Below are 21,651 nucleotides of genomic sequence, written 5' to 3'. Positions count from 1 at the left end.
CCAATTTGCTTACCGCCCAAATAGGTCCACAGACGATGCAATCTCAACCACACTGCACACTGCCCTAACCCATCTGGACAAGAGGAATACCTATGTGAGAATGCTGTTCATCGACTACAGCTCGGCATTCAACACCATAGTACCCTCCAAGCTCGTCATCAAGCTCGAGACCCTGGGTCTCGACCCCGCCCTGTGCAACTGGGTACTGGACTTCCTGACGGGCCGCCCCCAGGTGGTGAGGGTAGGCAACAACATCTCCTCCCCGCTGATCCTCAACACTGGGGCCCCACAAGGGTGCGTTCTGAGCCCTCTCCTGTACTCCCTGTTCACCCACGACTGCGTGGCCACGCACGCCTCCAACTCAATCATCAAGTTTGCGGACGACACAACAGTGGTAGGCTTGATTACCAACAACGACGAGACGGCCTACAGGGAGGAGGTGAGGGCCCTCGGAGTGTGGTGTCAGGAAAATAACCTCACACTCAACGTCAACAAAACTAAGGAGATGATTGTGGACTTCAGGAAACAGCAGAGGGAACACCCCCCCATCCACATCGATGGAACAGTAGTGGAGAGGGTAGCAAGTTTTAAGTTCCTCGGCATACACATCACAGACAAACTGAATTGGTCCACTCACACAGACAGCATCGTGAAGAAGGCGCAGCAGCGCCTCTTCAACCTCAGGAGGCTGAAGAAATTCGGCTTGTCACCAAAAGCACTCACAAACTTCTACAGATGCACAATCGAGAGCATCCTGGCGGGCTGTATCACCGCCTGGTATGGCAACTGCACCGCCCTCAACCGTAAGGCTCTCCAGAGGGTAGTGAGGTCTGCACAACGCATCACCGGGGGCAAACTACCTGCCCTCCAGGACACCTACACCACCCGATGCTACAGGAAGGCCATAAAGATCATCAAGGACATCAACCACCCGAGCCACTGCCTGTTCACCCCGCTGTCATCCAGAAGGCGAGGTCAGTACAGGTGCATCAAAGCTGGGACCGAGAGACTGAAAAACAGCTTCTATCTCAAGGCCATCAGACTGTTAAACAGCCACCACTAACATTGAGTGGCTACTGCCAACACACTGTCAATGCCACTGACTCTACTCCAGCCACTTTAATCATGGGAATTGATGGGAAATGATGTAAATATATCACTAGCCACTTTAAACAATGCTACCTTATATAATGTTACTTACCCTACATTATTCATCTCATATGCATACGTAGATACTGTACTCTATATCATCGACTGCATCCTTATGTAATACATGTATCACTAGCCACTTTAACTATGCCACTTTGTTTACATACTCATCTCATATGTATATACTGTACTCGATATCATCTACTGTATCTTGCCTATGCTGCTCTGTACCATCACTCATTCATATATCCTTATGTACATATTCTTTATCCCCTTACACTGTGTATAAGACAGTAGTTTTTTTGGAATTGTTAGTTAGATTACTTGTTCGTTATTACTGCATTGTCGGAACTAGAAGCACAAGCATTTCGCTACACTCGCATTAACATCTGCTAACCATGTGTATGTGACAAATAAATTTGATTTGATTTGATTTGATACCCCCATTAGTTATTTTGCTGGACTCCATAGTACCCCCACTAGTCATTTTGCCGTACTCCATAGTACCCCCACTAGTTATTCTGCTGGACTCCATAGTACCCCACTATTTATTCTGCCGGACTCCATAGTACCCCCACTAGTTATTTTGCTGGACTCCATAGTACCCCCACTAGTTATTTTGCTGGACTTCATAGTACCCCCATTATTTATTCTGCTGGACTCCATAGTACCCCCACTAGTTATTTTGCTGGACTCCATAGTACCCCCACTAGTTATTTTGCTGGACTCCATAGTACCCCCACTAGTTATTTTGCTGGACTCCATAGTACCCCCACTAGTTATTCGGCCGGACTCCATACCGGACTCCATTTACTGTTTATTTTGTTTGGTTGGTTCTAGTTCTAACTGACCAAAAGTGGCCAAATGTTTTGAGAATGACACAAATATTCATTTTCACACAGTCTGCTGCCTCAGTTTGTATGATGGCAATTTGCATATCCTGTCTAGGACACACGTTCAGCTAGCGGAACCCCCCCACAACATTCCGCTGAAAAGGCAGCACGGGAAATTCAAAAATATTTTTGGGAAATATGTAGCTTTCACATATTAACAAGTCCAATACAGCAAATGAAAGATAAACATCTGGTTAATCTACCCATCGTGTCCGATTTAAAAAATGCTTTACAGCGGAAACACAACATATGATTATGTTAGATCACCACCAAATAAAAAAAACACAGCCATTTTTCCCAGCCAAAGATAGTCACAAAAGCAGAAATAGAGATAAAATGAATCACTAACCTTTGATAATCTTCATCAGATGACACTCATAGGACATCATGTTACACGATATATTTATGTTTTGTTCGATAATGTGCATATTTATATCCACAAATCTCAGTTTACATTGGTGCCATGTTCAGAAATGCCTCCAAAATATCCGGAGTAATTACAGAGAGCCACGTCATATAACAGAAATACTCATCATAAACTTTGATGAAAGATACATGTTTTACATATAATTAAAGATACACTTGTTCTTAATGCAACCGCTGTCAGATATTTTTTTTTACTTTAGGAAAAAGCATACCATGCAATAGTCTGTGAAGGCGCTCAAAAGTACACAACATTTCTCCGCCATGTTGGAGTCAACAGAAATACGAAATTACATCATAAATATTCCCTTACCTTTGATGATCTTTCATCAGAATGCAGTGCCAGGAATCCTAGTTCCGTAATAAATCGTTGTTTTGTTCGATAATGTCCATTACTAGTGTCCAATTAGCTACTTTTGCTAGCACGTTTAGTTCACATGTCCAAACGCTGGCGCCTGTCCAGGCGAACTCGGACGAAAACTTAAAAAAGTTATATTCCAGGTCGAATAAACTGGTCATATTAAGTAGAGAATCAATCTTCAGGATGTTGTTATCGTATACAGCGGGGCAAAAAAGTATTTAGTCAGCCACCAATTGTGCAAGTTCTCCCACTTAAAAAGATGAGAGAGGTCCTCTTCGTTTTTGCCTACAGAGTAATGGAACGCATGGCGATATCATGAGTAATGCGCCTGACCAGGAACTGGCATTCTGCCAGACCACAGACTCAAATAGCTGCCATCCGGCCCCACATCACACTAGAGGCTTCATTCCACATTCTACTGACTGTTGACATCTAGTGGAAGGCGTAGAAAGTAAGAAAATATCCATATCTTACTGGGATGTGAATAGACGATGAGTTTAACATCAACCAGCCCCAGAATTTGCCTGCCATATGAGTTCTGTTATACTCACAGACATAATTCAAACAGTTTTAGAAACGTCAGAGTGTTTTCTATCCAATAGTAATAATAATATGCATATATTAGCAATCTAGGACAGAGTAGGATGCAGTTCACTATGGGCATGGAATTCATCCAAAGTGAAAATGCTGCCACCTATCCCAAAAATATATACTCCAGAATGGTATGAAGAGTGATCAGATAAATTGCAATTAATTGCAAAGTCCCTCTTTGCCATTCAAATGAACTGAATCCCATTTTCACTGCATTTCAGCCCTGCCACAAAAGGACCAGCTGACATCATGTCAGTGATTCTCTCGTTAACACAGGTGTGAGTGTTTTACGAGGACAAGGCTGGAGATCACTCTGTCATGCTGATTGAGTTCGAATATCAGATTGGAAGCTTCAAAAGGAGGGTGGTGCTTGGAATCATTGTTTTTCCTCTGTCAATCATGGTTACCTGCAAGGAAACACGTGCCGTCATCATTGCTTTGCACAAAAAGGGCTTCACAGGCAAGGATATTGCTGCCAGTAAGATTGCACCTAAATCAACCATTTATCGGATCATCAAGAACTTCAAGGAGAGCAGTTCAATTGTTGTGAAGAAGGCTTCAGGGCGCCCAAGAAAGTCCAGCAAGCGCCAGGACTGTCTCCTAAAGTTGATTCAGCTGCGGGATCGGGGCACCACCAGTACAGAGCTTGCTCAGGAATGGCAGCAGGCAGGTGTGAGTGCATCTGCACGCACAGTGAGGCAAAGACTTTGGAGGATGGCCTGGTGTCAAGAAGGGCAGCAAAGAAGCCCCTTCTCTCCAGGAAAAACATCAGGGACAGACTGATATTCTGCAAAAGGTACAGGGATTGGACTGCTGAGGGCTGGGGTAAAGTCATTTTCTCTGATGAATCCCCTTTTCGATTGTTAGGGGTATCTGGAAAAAAGCTTGTCCGGAGGAGACAAGGTGAGCGCTACAGTAAAGCATCCTGAGACCATTCATGTGTGGGGTTGCTTCTCAGCCAAGGGAGTGGGCTCACTCACAATTTTGCCTAAGAACACAGCCATGAATAAAGAATGGTACCAACACATCCTCCAAGAGCAACTTCTCCCAACCGTCCAGGAACAGTTTGGTGACAAACAATGCCTTTTCCAGCATGATGGAGCACCTTGCCATAAGGCAAAAGTGATAACTAAGTGGCTCAGGAAACAAAACATTGAAATTTTGGGTCCATGGCCAGGAAACTCCCCAGACCTTAAACCCATTGAGAACTTGTGGTCAACCCCAAAGAGGTGGCTGGACAAACAAAATCAAATCAAAGTTTATTTGTCACGTGCACCGAATACAACAGGTGGAGACCTTACAGTGAAATGCTTACTTACAGGCTCTAACCAATAGTGCAAAAAAGGTGTTAGGTGAACAATAGGTAAGTAAAGAAATAAAACAACAGTAAAAAGACAGGCTATATACAGTAGAGGGGCTATATACAGTAGCGAGGCTATAAAAGTAGCGAGGCTACATACAGACACCGGTTAGTCAGGCTGATTGAGGTAGTATGTCCATGTAGATATGGTTAAAGTGACTATGCATATATGATTAACAGAGAGTAGCAGTAGCGCAAAAGAGGGGTTGGCGGGTGGTGGGTGGCGTAACACAATGCAGATTTGCCCGGTTAGCCAATGTGCGGGAACACTGGTTGGTCAGCCCAAAACCCACAAACTCTGACAAACTCCAAGCATTGATTAGGCAAGAATGGGCTGCCATCAGTCAGGCCCAGAAGTTAATTGACAGCATGCCAGGGTGGATTGCAGAGGTCTTGAAAAAGAAGGGTCAACACTGCAAACATTGACTCTTTGCATCAACTTCATGTAATTGTCATTAATGCTTTTAACTATACTTTAGTATTCCATAGTAACATCTGACAAAAATATCTAAAGACACTGAAGCAGCAAACTTTGTGGAAATTAATATTTGTGTCATTCTTAACTTTTGGCCACGACTGTATACTGTGTCTTTGGGTTTCCAGGTTGTGGGTTCCTCCATGCAGCTGATCGGAGAGCACCAGGCAGAGGACAGGCAGCTCATCTCTGAACTGGTGCTGACTAAGATGAACCAGGCTCAGCCAAGGACGGCCACTCGCTCTCCTGTCCAGAAACCGGTAAGGAAGCTATCACTGTCCTGTCCAGAGACCGGTAAGGAAGCTATCACTGTCCTGCCCAGAGACCGGTAAGGAAGCTATCACTGTCCTGCCCAGAGACCGGTAAGGAAGCTATCACTCTCCTGTCCAGAGACCGGTAAGGAGGCGATCACTGTCCTTTCCAGAGACCGGTAAGGAGGCGATCACTGTCCTGTCCAGAGATCGGTAAGGAAGCTATCACTGTCCTGTCCAGAGACCGGTAAGGAAGCTAGCACTGTCCTGTCCAGGGACCGGTAAGGAAGCTATCACTGTCCTGTCCAGAGACCGGTAAGGAAGCAATCACTACTGTGTATCTGCATCCCTCAGTAGACACTATATCTGAGTTGCAGGTTAAAGAAGTGAGGAGTGAAATGGAGATGAAGTTTGATCTTTGCTGTCATGTTGTTTTCAGAACAGTCTGTCTTTGCTCACGGCGCCCCCTGGTGGGGAGACTCATTATCAGTCCTTCCTCATTGTACATTCTGTCATGTTTGTCTTTATATGTCAACAGCCTTATATGTTACAGTTTTTCTCAATTGCTTGAGCACATTTGTCCAATCAGAATTCACTTTTTGAAAACTATTAACACGCAGCCCCAAACTGAAACACGGTGGCCAAAATAACCTACTTAATTTGCAAAATGCATTACACCCCTATAGTCGATGTCTGGACTCCCGCAAAAATCAAATTAGCATAATACAACAATTCCCATAAAAATCTGTCAGTTTAAGCTAGAGATATTTGTTTTTTTAATTGGATGTGTCTCAATCCACCACATCTGCCAATGTCACACTTCCACGGTAAAAGTTGTGTTTGTCAGACCATGAGACATCTCACAAAATCGTCTGTAGCGTCCGAATGGTTTGGCCTACATTTTGCTATAAGACCGCTACAAGTGTGTGAAGTTGGTACAGCCGATCTGCCAATTTCTGTCTGTAGCATATGAACAGTTTGAGCTACACCAGTTTGAGCTTTTCCCTCTGTGGAAAGGTGAGACTCTCACAAACACATAGTTTTTTTTGCTCTAGGATGCCCACAGGCCTCACAACACTCATCTGAAGGTCCCCCAGTACCAGTTGAATAAAATGAATGGTATACAGTGCCTTCGGAAAGTTTTCAGACCCCTTGACTTTTTCCATGTTTTGTTACGTTACAGCCTTATTCTAAAATTGATGAGGGGAAAAAACAATTTACTCAATCTACACACAATACCCTATAATGACGAAGCAAAAACTGATTTTTTTAAAATGTTTGCTAATTTATAAAATAAACAAACCTGGAAATATCCCATTTACATAAGTATTCAGACCCTTTACTGAGTACTTGCAAATGAGAACTTGTTCTCAACTAGCCTACCTGGTTAAATAAAGGTGAAATAAATCAAATAAAAAACTTTGATGAATCACATTTGGCAGCAAATACAGCATCGGGTCTTCTTGGGTATGACGCTACAAGCTTGGCACATCTGTATTTGGGGAGTTTCTCCCATTATCTCAAGCTCTGTCAGGTTGGATGGGGAGCTTTACTGCACAGCTATTCAGGTCTCTCCTGAATTGTCCGGGCTTTGGCTGGGCCACTCAGGACATTCAGAGACTTGTCCCGAAAGCACCCCTGTGGTATCTTGGCTATGTGCTTAGGGTTGTTGTCCTGTTGGAAGGTGAACATTTGCCTCCGTTCATCTTTGCCTCGATCCTGACTAGTCTCCCAGTCACCGCCGCTGAAAAACTTCCCCACAGCATGATGCTTCCACCACCATGTTTCACTGTAGGGATGGTGCCAGATTTCCTCCAGATGTGACGCCTGGCATTCAGACCAAAGAGTTCAATCTTGGTTTCATCAGACCAGAGAATCTTGCTTCTCATGGTCTGAGAGTCCTTTAGGTGCCTTTTGGCAAACTCCAAGTGGGTTGTCATGGGCCTTTTACTGAGGAGTGGCTTCTGTCTTGCCACTCTACCATAAAGGCCTAATTGGTGGAGTGCTGCAGAGATGTTTGTCCTTCTGGAATGTTTTCCCATCTCCACAGAGGAACTCTAGAGCTCTGTCAAAGTGACCATGATCACCTCTCTGACCAAGGCCCTTCTCCTCCGAATGCTCAGTTTGGCTCAGCGGCCAGCTTTAGGAAGAATCTTGGTGGTTCCAAACTTCTTCCATTTAAGATTGATGGAGAACACTGTTCTTGGGGACCTTCAATGCTGCAGATATTTAGTACCCTTCACCAGATCTGTGCCTCGACCAAATCCTGTCTCGGGGCTCTACAGACAATTCCTTCTACCTCATGGCTTGGTTTTTGCTCTGACATGCACTGTCAACTGTGGGACCGTATATAGACCGATGTGTGCCTTTCAAAATCATGTCCAATCAATTAAATGTATGACAGGTGGACTCCAATCAAGTTGAAGTTGATACTCAATCTGAATACTTGTGTAAATAAGGTATTTTTGTTTTTTAAATTGAATCCATTTGCCAAAATTTCTAAACCTCTTTCCCTTTTGTCATTATGGGGTATTTTGTGTAGATTGATGAGGATTAAATTTAATCCATTTTAGAATAAAACTGTAACAACAAAATGTTGAAAATTGTTTGTTTTACCTTTATTTAACCAGGCAAGTCAGCTAAGAACAAATTCTTATTTTCAATGACGGCCTAGGAACAGTGGGTTAACTGCCTGTTCAAGGGCAGAATGACAGATTTGTACCTTGTCAGCTCGGGGATTTGAACTTGCAACCTTCCGGTTACTAGTCCAACGCTCTAACCACTAACCAAAATAATCAAGGGGTCTGAATACTTTCTGAAGGCACTGCATATGTATATGGATACTGTTGAGTGCCAAAAAAATGGGGTTAAATACATGTAAAACAAACAAACAAATGTTTCTTGGTCTTTCTTATATCTCTCAGATATAGGTAAGACACTTCAGAACAAACTTCCTTTAGATTTTTTTGGGGGGGCTAGCTGTTCCATGTAGCGAATATAAGCTATTCACTGTGTTTGTATGGGGTAATAGCAGTAAGGCCCCAAAAATGTTTTCATCAAATATATACAGTACCGGTCAAAGGTTTGGACACACCTACTCATTCAAGGGTTTTTCTTTATTTGTACTATCTTCTACATTGTAGAATAATTGTGAAGACATCAAAACTATGAAATAACACATATGCAATCATGTAGTAACCAAAATAGTGGTAAACCCTTTGCCTTGATGACAGCTTTGCACACTCGTGGCATTCTCTCAACCAGCTTCACATGGAATGCTTTTACAACAGTATTGAAGGAGTTCACACATAAAGTAAACACTTGTTGGCTGCTTTTCCTTCATTCTGCGGTCCAACTGATCCCAAACCATCTCAATTGGGTTGATGTTGGGTGATTGTGGAGGTCAGGTCATCTGAGGCAAAACTCCATTACTCTCTTTCTTGGTCAAATAGCCCTTACACAGCCTGAAGGTGTGTTGTGTCATTGTCTTCTTGAAAAACAAATGTCAAAAATTTCAAAAACAAATAGTCACACTAAGAATAAACCAGATGGGATGGCGTATCGCTGCAGAATGCTGTGGTAGCCATGCTGGTTAAGTGTGCCTTACATTCTAAATAAATCAGACAGTGTCACCAGCAAAGCATCCACACACAATCACACCTTCTCCTCCATGCTTCACGGTGGGAACCACACATGCAGAGATCATCCGTTCACCTACTCTACGTCTCACAAAGACATGGTGGTTGGAACCAAAAATCTCAAATTTGGACTCATCAGACCAAAGGACCGATTTCCACCGGTCTAATGTCCATTGCTCATGTTTCTTGAGAGGTTGAGATGTGTCTGTCACTAGAACTCTGTAAAGCATTTATTTGGGCTGCAATTTCTCAGGCTGGTAACTCTAATGAACTTGTCCTCTTCAGCAGAGGTAACTCTGGGTCTTCCTTTATTGTGGCGGTCCTCATGAGAGCCAGTTTCATCATAGCGCTTGATCATTTTTGCGACTGCACCTGAAGAAACTTTTTAAACGTTTTTGAAATTTTCCAGTTTGACTGACCTTCATGTCTTAAAGTGATGATGGACTGTTTCTCTTTGGTTATTTGAGCTGTTCTTGACCTAATATGGACTTGGTCTTTTACCAAATAGGGCTATATTCTGTATACCACCCCTACCTTGGTACAACCAACTGATTGACTCAAACAAATTTAAGAAGGATAGAAATTCCACAAATTAACTTCTAACAAGGCACATCTGTTCATTGAAATGCTTCCAGGTGACTATCTCATGAAACTGGCTGAGAAAATGCCAAGAATGTGCAAAGCTGTCATCAAGGCAAAGGGTGGCTACTTTGAAGCATCTCAAATATAAATTATTTTTTGATTTGTTAAACACTCTTTTGGTAACCTACATGTGTTATTTCATAGTTTTGATGTCTTCACTATTATTCTACAATGTAGAATAAAAAAATCAAACAGCTAAATTATCCTTGGTATGACCTTATTAAAACAATTCCATATAGCTTAGTATATAATTATAGTATGCACCATAATAGGTCAAAATATTATCACCGCATGGGCTGTATTATTTTTTCCTAAAATGATTTGACCAAAGATGACCAATGCAGAAAGAATGTCACTAAAGAACATGAATATCCAGAAACAAAATGCTTTTCTTGAACTTTTTCCATTTGAACTGAACCAGCTGAACTTTCTTCCTCTATGGGCCCCTCTATCTCTCCTTTGTCCTTGCCCTTGGCATCTTACTTGGTCCATTCATGCAAAAATACATTCAGAGGTGGCCTCTTTTATGGATGAATAAGGTCTAATTGAACAATAAGTTTTGCACATGAAGAGAAGAAGAGCTTCACATTCATGGGAGTAATTTGTATCAGCTTTAGCGTTTGCATTGTGTGTGAAAGCAATGAGAAATTGCTTACACTTTAGCTAAAAATAATACTGTTGTGCTCATTAGGTTCTGATGGGGATCAAGTGGACCCCAGTTCATTAAAAGTGTCTTAGCAATCCAGAAACTTAAATATGTGTTACAGCTGTCACAGACCTGTATTGTACTGCTGATTATGTTGCTGATACCTGAGCTATTCCACCATGTAACTATACCCGTGCTACCTGATACCTGAGCTATTCCACCATGTAACTACACTCGTGCTACCTGATACCTGAGCTATTCCACCATGTAACTATACCCGTGCTACCTGATACCTAAGCTATTCCACCATGTAACTATACCCGTGCTACCTGTTACCTGAGCTGTTCCACCATGTAACTACACCCGTGCTACCTGTCATGATGTATGTCTATGTCTCTGTCTGTTTCAGAGGGAAGTGGCAGAGCCAACCAAGAACCCTGGACAGTGGCGCCAATCTCAAGGTTGTTTACATTACATCCTAGACCGTAATGGTGTTACTGTAGAAACCAGTCAAGTTCAGGCCAAGTGATTGGCCAGTTAGAAATCTCAGGCTGGCCTCCTGAGTGGCACAGTGGTCAAATGAACTGCATCGCAGTGCTTGAGCCATCACTACAGACCCGGGTTTGATCCCAGGCTGGCCATGACCGGGAGACCCATGAGGCAGCGCACAATTGGCCCAGCGTCGCCCTGGTTAGGCGATGGTTTGGCCGGCTGGGATGTCCTTGTCCCGTCGGGCTCTAGCGACTCCTTGCGGGCCAGACGCATGCAAGCTGACTTCGGTCACCAGGTGTACGTGTTTCCTGCGACACATTGGTAAGCTGGCTTGCAGTTTAAGTGAGGAGTGTGTAAAGAAGTAGTGCGGCTTGGCAGGGTCGTGTGTCGGAGGACGCACGCAAAAGTGCACTGTATACTGTATGTAACTGTTATGAATTTTGTATTGTCAATTTGTTGTCTACTGTATTAAAACGCCACTTTAAACATGTACATGTTACTGCAACAAAATGTCCCCATGGGGATTATAAGCAAAGTAAAGAAAGAGCCATAAATGTTTAAGCCATCTGAAATATTTCTATGAGAATTAGAAAACAACGTACATTTAGTTTTTCCTGCATTAAGTACCAATTTTAAATCAACCAGGATTTTCTGCAAGGCAACAAAATCCGATTTCAGCCCCAAAGTAGCCTGGTCAGCGATAAGGGCAATAGCGTACATAGCAGTGTAATCTGCATACAGATGAATGTTACAGGTTTTTGCAGATAGACTGACATTATTTTCCTAATTAGTAAAGAGGACAGGTCCCAAAATCGATCCCTGCAAATCAAATCAAATCAAATGTTATTTGTCACATACACATGGTTAGCAGATGTTAATGCGAGTGTAGCGAAATGCTTGTGCTTCTAGTTCCGACAATGCAGTAATAACCAATGAGCAATCTAGCTAACAATTCCAAAACTACTACCTTATACACACAAGTGTAAAGGGATAAAGAATATGTACATAAAGATATATGAATGAGTGATGGTACAGAGCGGCATAGGCAAGATGCAGTAGATGGTATCGAGTACAGTATATACATATGAGATGAGTATGTAAACAAAGTGGCATAGTTTATAGTGGCTAGTGATACATGTATTACATAAAGATGTAGTAGATGATATAGAGTACAGTATATATGTATACATATGAGATAAATAATGTAGGGTATGTAAGCATTATATTAAGTAGCATTGTTTAAAGTGGCTAGTGATATATTTTTACATCAATTCCCATCAATTCCTATTATTAAAGTGGCTGGAGTTGAGTCAGTGTGTTGGCAGCAGCCACTCAATGTTAGTGGTGGCTGTTTAACAGTCTGATGGCCTTGAGATAGAAGCTGTTTCTCGGTCCCAGCTTTGATGCACCTGTACTGACCTCGCCTTCTGGATGATAGTGGGGTGAACAGGCAGTGGCTCGGGTGGTTGTTGTCCTTGATGATCTTTCGGGTGGTGTAGGTGTCATGGAGGGCAGGTAGTTTGCCCCCGGTGATGCGTTGTGCAGATCTCACTACCCTCTGGAGAGCCTTATGGTTGTGGGCGGAGCAGTTGCCGTACCAGGCGGTGATACAGCCCGACAGGATGCTCTCGATTGTGCATCTGTAGAAGTTTGTGAGTGCTTCTGGTGACAAGCCGAATTTCTTCAGCCTCCTGAGGTTGAAGAGGCGCTGCTGTGCCTTCTTCACGATGCTGTCTGTGTGGGTGGACCAATTCAGTTTGTCTGTGATGTGTACGCCGAGGAACTTAAAACTTACTACCCTCTCCACTACTGTTCCATCGATGTGGATAGGGGGTGTTCCCTCTGCTGTTTCCTGAAGTCCACAATCATCTCCTTAGTTTTGTTGACGTTGAGTGTGAGGTTATTTTCCTGACACCAAACTCCGAGGGCCCTCACCTCCTCCCTGCAGGCCGTCTCGTCGTTCTTGGAAATCAAGCCTACCACTGTTGTGTCGTCCGCAAACTTGATGATTGAGTTCGAGGCGTGCGTGGCCACGCAGTCGTGGGTGAACAGGGAGTACAGGAGAGGGCTCAGAACGCACCCTTGTGGGGCCCCAGTGTTGAGGATCAGCGAGGTGGAGATGTTCTTACCTACCCTCACCACCTGGGGGCGGCCCGTCAGGAAGTCCAGTACCCAGTTGCACAGGGCGGGGTCGAGACCCAGGGTCTCGAGCTTGATGACGAGTTTGGAGGGTACTATGGTGTTAAATGCTGAGCTGTAGTCGATGAACAGCATTCTCACATAGGTATTCCTCTTGTCCAGATGGGTTAGGGCAGTGTGCAGTGTGGTTGAGATTGCATCGTCTGTGGACCTATTTGGGCGGTAAGCAAATTGGAGTGGGTCTAGGGTGGCAGGTAGGGTGGAGGTGATATGGTCCTTGACTAGTCTCTCAAAGGACTTCATGATGACGGAAGTGAGTGCTACGGGGCAGTAGTTGTTTAGCTCAGTTACCTTAGCTTTCTTGGGAACAGGAACAATGGTGGCCCTCTTGAAGCATGTGGGAACAGCAGACTGGGATAGGGACTGATTGAATATGTCCGTAAACACACCCGCCAGCTGGTCTGCGCATGCTCTGAGGGCGCGGCTGGGGATGCCGTCTGGGCCTGCAGCCTTGCGAGGGTTAACACGTTTAAATGTTTTACTCACCTCGGCTGCAGTGAAGGAGAGTCCACATGTTTTGGTTGCAGGCCGTGTCAGTGGCACTGTATTGTCCTCAAAGCGGGCAAAAAAGTTATTTAGTCTGCCTGGGAGCAAGGCATCCTGGTCCGTGACTGGGCTGGTTTTCTTTTTGTAATCCGTGATTGACTGTAGACCCTGCCACATACCTCTTTTGTCTGAGCCGTTGAATTGCGATTCTACTTTGTCTCTATACTGACGCTTAGCTTGTTTGATTGCCTTGCGGAGGGAATAGCTACACTGTTTGTATTCGGTCATGTTTCCGGTCACCTTGCCCTGATTTAAAAGCAGTGGTTTGCGCTTTCAGTTTCACGCGAATGCTGCCATCAATCCATGGTTTCTGGTTTGGGAATGTTTTAATCGTTGCTATGGGAATGACATCTTCTCGTCAATATTGTTGTTTGACGCAATACGAAACATATCCCAGTCCACGTGATGGAAGCAGTCTTGGAGCGTGGAATCAGATTGGTCGGACCAGCGTTGAACAGCTTCTGTCTGTAGGCAGGGATCAACAAAATGGAGTCGTGGTCAGCTTTTCCGAATGGAGGGCGGGGGAGGGCCTTATATGCATCGCGGAAGTTAGAATAGCAATGATCCAAGGTTTTACCAGCCCTGGTTGCGCAATCGATATGCTGATACAATTTAGGGAGTCTTGTTTTCAGATTAGCCTTGTTAAAATCCCCAGCTACAATGAATGCAGCCTCAGGATGTGTGGATTCCAGTTTGCAAAGAGTCAAATAAAGTTTGTTCAGAGCCATCGATGTGTCTGCTTGGGGGGAATATATATGGCTGTGATTATAATCGAAGATAATTCCCTTGGTAGATAATGCGGTCAACATTTGATTGTGAGGAATTCTAAATCAGGTGAACAGAAGGACTTGAGTTCCTGTATGTTGTTGTGACCACACCACGTCTCGTTAACCATAAAACATACGCCCCCGCCCCTCTTCTTACCAGAAAGATGTTTGTTTCTGTCCACGCGATGCGTGGAGAAACCAGCTGGCTGCACCGACTCTGATAGCGTCTCTCCAGTGAGCCATGTTTCCGTGAAGCAAAGAATGTTACAGTCCCTGATGTCCCTCTGGAATGCTACCCTTGCTCGGATTCCATCAACCTTGTTGTCAAGAGACTGGACATTGGCGAGTAGTATGCTAGGGAGTGGCGCACGATGTGCCCGTCTCCGGAGCCTGACCAGAAGACCGCTTCGTTTGCCTCTTTTACGACTTCGTTGTTTTGGGTCGCAGGCTGGGATCCATTCCGTTGTCCTGGGTGGAAGGCAGAACACAGGACCCGCCCCGGGAAAGTCATATTCTTGATCGTGCTGATGGTGAGTTGACGCTGCTCTTATATTCAGTAGTTCTTCTCGACTGTATGTAACGAAACCTAAGATGACCTGGGGTACCAATGTAAGAAGTAACACATAAAAAACAAAAAACTGCATATATTCCTAGGAACGCGAAGCGAGGCGGCCATCTCTGTCGGCGCCGGAAGTGTTGTCCCAAGACACCTTTATTAAAATTGAGGTAACTTCATTTGACACCATCAGAATGCACACATTGTGCCTTACATTTAAGACAAGCATAGCAGCTGAAACAATGCTATGTCCAGGTCTAAAACCAGACTGGTGCACATTAAGAATATAATTTGAAGTTTAAAAAGTTCCTAGCTGAGAGTTTGCCAGTGTTTCAAATATTTTTGCAATGCATGATAGTTTAGAAATCGGATGGTTGTTATCTCGGTCAGATGGACCCCCACTTTGTAAAGGGGAGGATATGTTCCAACTTCCAGATCATGGATAGCATCAGTAGTTAAATAAAAAATGTGGGTCAAAGGTTATACAATGAGGGGGCAGAAAGCTGCAGTAGAAAGAGATCAAGCGAATCAGCTCCTGTGGATTTTTTTGCATAACTTTTTTGCAATTTAAATGTTTCAAATGGAAAAAAGAGTGAGTGGAGGGGCATTATTCTCAACTATCTTTTTAGCGGTGAATAAAGGACTTCCTAGTGGAACTTGAGGTATTTTCAGAAACCATTCTTTCAAACAGATGGCCCCAGCTGAGGATAAATGGTTATCAAAAATACCACAAATGGGGGAGGGGGGGGGGTTATTTATCAAAGATTTGACCACTTTCAAGAATTGAACTGGATTTCCACCACTCTCAGATACACAATTCAATCTGTCAATCTAGCCTAAGCCCAAGCTAAGTTTCTTACCTTTCTTACCGGAAGGTTGCAAGTTCAAATCCCCGAGCTGACAAGGTACAAATCTGTCGTTCTGTCCTGAACAGGCAGTTAACCCACTGTTCCTAGGCCGTCATTGAAAATAAGAATTTGTTCTTAACTGACTTGCCTAGTTAAATAAAGGTTAAATAAAATTTAAAAATAAAATCTCTTATATGGATCATGCTTATCTACATGTCTTAAAGTAATGACGGACTGTCGTTTCTCTTTGCTTATTTGAGCTGTTCTTGCCATAATTCCACAAATGTACTTTTATGAAGGCACACCTGTTAAAAATTTAAATGCATTCCAGATGACTATCTCATGAAGCTGGTTGAGAGAATGCCAAGAGTGTGCAAAGCTGTCATCAAGGCAAAGGGTGGCTGTTTGAAGTAACACTTTTTTGGTTGCTACATGATTCCATATGTGTTATTTCATAGTTTTGAAGTCTTCACTATTATTCTACAATGTGGTAACTTTTTACTGGTAGTGTACATAGTGCAGTAATACATAGTACAGTACAACGGCTGGCCATGCCTTCCTCCTGGCTACTCCAACCTCGGCCAACAGCTCCGCCCCCCCGCAGCTACTCGCCCAAGCCTCTCCAGGTTCTCCTTTACCCAGATCCAGATAGCAGATGTTCTGAAAGAGCTGCAAAACCTGGACCCGTACAAATCAGCTGGGCTTGACAATCTGGACCCTCTATTTCTGAAACTATCCGCCGCCATTGTCACAACCCCTATTACCAGAATGTTCAACCTCTCTTTCATATCGTCTGAGATCCCCAAGGATTGGAAAGCTGCCGCAGTCATCCCCCTCTTCAAAGGGGGAGACACCCTGGGCCCAAACTGTTACAGACCTATATCTATCCTGCCCTGCCTATCTAAGGTCTTCGAAAGCCAAGTCAACAAACAGGTCACTGACCATCTCGAATCCCACCGTACCTTCTCCGCTGTGTAATCTGGTTTCCGAGCCGGTCACGGGTGCATCTCAGCCACGCTCAAGGTACTAAACGATATCATAACCGCCATCGATAAAAGACAGTACTGTGCAGCCGTCTTCATCGGCCTTGCCAAGGCTTTCGACTCTGTCAATCACCATATTCTTATCGGCAGACTCAGTAGCCTCTGTGTTTCTGATGACTGCCTTGCCTGGTTCACCAACTAATTTGCAGACAGAGTTCAGTGTGTCAAATCGGAGGGCATGCTGTCCGGTCCTCTGGCAGTCTCTATGGGGGTGCCACAGGGTTCAATTCTCGGGCCGACTCTCTTCTCTGTATATATCAATGATGTTGCTCTTGCTGCGGGCGATTCCCTGATCTACCTCTACGCAGACGACACCATTCTGTATACTTCTGGCCCGTCCTTGGACACTGTGCTATCTAACCTCCAAATGAGCTTCAATGCCATACAACACTCATTCCGTGGCCTCCAACTGCTCTTAAACGCTAGTAAAACCAAATGCATGCTTTTCAACCGTTCGCTGCCTGCACCCGCACGCCCGACTAGCATCACCACCCTGGATGGTTCCGACCTAGAATATGTGGACATCTATAAGTACCTAGGTGTCTGGCTAGACTGTAAACTCTCCTTCCAGACTCATATCAAACATCTCCAATCTAAAATCAAATCTAGTCGGCTTTCTATTCCGCAACAAAGCCTCCTTCACTCACGCCGCCAAACTTACCCTAGTAAAACTGACTATCCTACCGACTTCAAGGATCGGCACCTCATACCACCCACCATTGCGACCTGTATGCTCTAGTCGGCAGGCCCTCGCTACAAATTCGTCGCCAGACCCACTGGCTCCAGGTCATCTACAAGTCCATGCTAGGTAAAGCTCCGCCTTATCTCAGTTCACTGGTCACGATGGCAACACCCACCCGTAGCACGCGCTCCAGCAGGTGTATCTCACTGATCATCCCTAAAGCCAACACCTCATTTGGCCGCCTTTCGTTCCAGTTCTCGCTGCCTGTGACTGGAACGAATTGCAAAAATCACTGAAGTTGGAGACTTTTATCTCCCTCACCAACTTCAAACATCTGCTATCTGAGCAGCTAACCGATCGCTGCAGCTGTACATAGTCTATCGGTAAATAGCCCACCCAATTTGACCTACCTCATCCCCATACTGTTTATATTTATTTACATTTCTGCTCTTTTGCACACCAATATCTCTACCTGTACATGACCATCTGATCATTTATCACTCCAGTGTTAATCTGCAAAATTGTAATTATTCGCCTACCTCCTCATGCCTTTTGCACACAATGTATATAGACTCTTTTTTTCTACATGTGTTATTGACTTGTTAATTGTTTACTCCATGTGTAACTCTGTGTTGTCTGTTCACACTGCTATGCTTTATCTTGGCCAGGTCGCAGTTGTAAATGAGAACTTGTTCTCAACTAGCCTACCTGGTTAAATAAAGGTGAAATAAGAAAAGAAAAAAAGAAAGTTAAACACAAAATAATACATAGTACAGTAGTACATACAACAATACATTGTACTGTAACACATAGTACAGTAATACATACAGTAATACATAGTACATGTATATATAAAGTAATACATAGTACAGTTAAACATAGTAGAGTAATACATATAATAATACATAGTACCGTAATATGTAGTAAAGTAAGACATAAAGTAATAGATACTACAGTAATACATACAGTAATATATAGTACAGTAAAAAAAAGTATAATAAATACAGTAATACAGTACAGTAATACATAAATTAACATTTTGTACAGAAATGAATAGTAGAGAAATACATACAATAATAAGTAGTACAATAATTCTTACAGTAATACATAATACAGTAAAGCAAACAGTAATACATACAGTAATTCATACTGTAGTAATACATAGTAGAGTAATACACACTATAGTAATACATACAGTAACACATAGTAGAGTAATACATACATTAATACATAGTAAAGTAATACAGTAATACACAGTAGAGTAATACATACATAGTACTACATAAAGTAATACAAACATTAATACATACTACTAGTAATAGTACAATAATAAATACAGTTTAACATAGTATGGTAATACATGGTACCTTAGTACATACGTTAATTCATAGTACAGTAATATATACAATAATACATATTATTGTAATACGTACAGTCATGCATAGTACAACAATACATATTACATTACCACATACAGCAGTACATAGTACAGTAAAACATACAGTCGTGGCCAAAAGTATTGAGAATGACACAAATATTCATTTCCACAAAGTTTGCTGCAGTGTCTAGATATTTTTGTCAGATGTTACTATGGAATACTGAAGTATAATCACAAGCTTTTCATAAGTGTCAAAGGCTATTATTGACAATTACATGAAGTTGATGCAATATTTGTAGTGTTGACCCTTCTTTTTCAAGGCCACTGCAATCCGCCCTGGCATGCTGTCAATTAACTTCTGGGCCACATCCTGACTGATGGCAGCCCAGTCTTGCATAATCAATGCTTGGACTTTGTCAGAATTTGTGGGGTTTTGTTTGTCCACCCGCCTCTTGAGGATTGACCACAAGTTCTCAATGGGATTAAGATTTAAGGTTAAGGTTTAGGTTTAGATTAAGGTTTAGTTTCCTGGCCATGGACCCAAAATATCAATGTTTTGTTCCCCGAGCCACTTAGTTATCACTTTTGCCTTATGGCAAGGTGCTCCATCATGCTGGAAAAGGCATTGTTCGTCACCAAACTGTTCCTGGGACGGTTGGGAGAAGTTGCTCTCGGAGGATGTGTTGGTACCATTCTTTATTCATGGCTGTGTTCTTAGGCAAAACTGTGAGTGAGCCCACTCCCTTGAGAAGCAACTCACACATGGTCTCAGGATGCTTTACTGTTGCCATGACACAGGACTGATGGTAGCGCTCACCTTGTCTTCTCCGGACAAGCTTTTTTACGGATTCCCCTAACAATCGAAAAGGGGATTCATCAGAGAAAATGACTTTACCCCAGTCCTCAGCAGTCCAATCCCTGTACCTTTTGCAGAATATCAGCCTGTCCCTGATGTTTTTCCTGGAGAGAAGTGGCTACTTTGCTGCCCTTCTTGACACCAGGCCATCCTCCAAAAGTCTAATTCATAGTACAGTAATACATAGTCAGTAATACATATTGTAATACATAGTAGAGCAAAACAAATAGTAATACATAGTAAAGTTACACATACAGAAATACATTGTACAGTAATTCTTAGTGCAGTAATGCATACAGAAATACATGTTAGGGTAATACATAGTACTGTAATACATTTTACAGTAATACATTTTACAGTAATACATAGTAGAGTAATACATACTTTAATATATAGTGCAGTAATACATACAGTAATACATACGTAATTCATAGTACATTAATACATAGTACAGTAACACAGTGCAGTAATACATAGTGCAGTAATTCATAGTATTTATAGTACATAAATACATAGTACAGTAATACATATAATAACACAGTGCAGTAATACAAATGATAGTAAAACAAATAGTAATACAGAGTAAAGTTACACACACATACAATGTACAGTAATGCTTAGTAATACATACAGAAATACATGTTAGGGTAATACATAGTACTGTAATTCATAGTACAGTAATACATTTTACAGTAATACATAGTAGAGTAATACATGCTTTAATATATAGCACAGTAATACAAAGTACAGTAACACATAGTACATAAATACATGGTACAGTACTACATATAATAACACTTAGTGCAGTAATACATAGTATAGTAATACATACAGCAATACATAGTATAGTGATACATACAGTGATACATAGTATAGTGATACATACAGTAATACATAGTACAGTGATACATACAGTGATACACAGCTGATGTACGAAGGGCTATATAAATAAATTTGATTTGATTTGGTGATACATACAGTAATACATAGTACAGTGATACATACAGTAATACATAGTACAGTGATACATACAGTAATACATAGTACAGTGATACATACAGTAATACATAGTATAGTGATACATACAGTAATACATAGTATAGTGATACATACAGTAATACATAGTATAGTGATACATACAGTAATACATAGTATAGTGATACATACAGTAATACATAGTACAGTAATACATAGTATAGTGATACATACAGTAATACATAGTACAGTGATACATACAGTAATACATAGTACAGTGATACATACAGTAATACATAGTATAGTGATACATACAGTAATACATAGTACAGTAATACATAGTATAGTGATACATACAGTAATACATAGTACAGTGATACATAGTATAGTGATACATACAGTAATACATAGTATAGTGCTTCTCCACCTGCATTGCTTGCTGTTTGGGGTTTTAGGCTGGGTTTCTGTACAGCACTTTGAGATATCAGCTGATGTACGAAGGGCTATATAAATAAATTTGATTTGATTTGATTTAGTGATACATACAGTAATACATAGTACAGTGATACATACAGTAATACATAGTATAGTGATACATACAGTAATACATAGTACAGTAATACATAGTATAGTGATACATACAGTAATACATAGTATAGTGATACATACAGTAATACATAGTACAGTGATACATAGTATAGTGATACGTACAGTAATACATAGTATAGTGATACGTACAGTAATACATAGTATAGTGATACGTACAGTAATACATAGTATAGTGATACGTACAGTAATACATAGTAGAGTATTACATACAGTAATACATAGTAGAGTATTACATACAGTAATACATAGTAGAGTATTACATACAGTAATA

General features: G+C 42.1%; 1 protein-coding gene across 2 annotated transcripts in view; it reads left to right on the top strand.

Annotated features, from left to right (window-relative positions):
- Window positions 1-21,651, top strand: part of LOC109881698 (synapsin-2) — a 194,520-nt gene that overhangs the window by 164,937 nt on the left and 7,932 nt on the right. For both annotated transcript variants that reach the window (XM_031825523.1, XM_031825139.1), the window contains exons 10-11: window positions 5,381-5,512; window positions 10,839-10,890. In XM_031825523.1, coding sequence (XP_031681383.1) covers window positions 5,381-5,512; window positions 10,839-10,890 — 184 coding nt within the window. The remainder of the gene's footprint in view (window positions 1-5,380; window positions 5,513-10,838; window positions 10,891-21,651) is intronic.

Source organism: Oncorhynchus kisutch, linkage group LG1 (genome assembly GCF_002021735.2).
Source record: "Oncorhynchus kisutch isolate 150728-3 linkage group LG1, Okis_V2, whole genome shotgun sequence".
Classification (NCBI taxonomy): Eukaryota; Metazoa; Chordata; class Actinopteri; order Salmoniformes; family Salmonidae; genus Oncorhynchus; species Oncorhynchus kisutch.
This window is presented reverse-complemented; position numbering and strand designations above follow the sequence as displayed.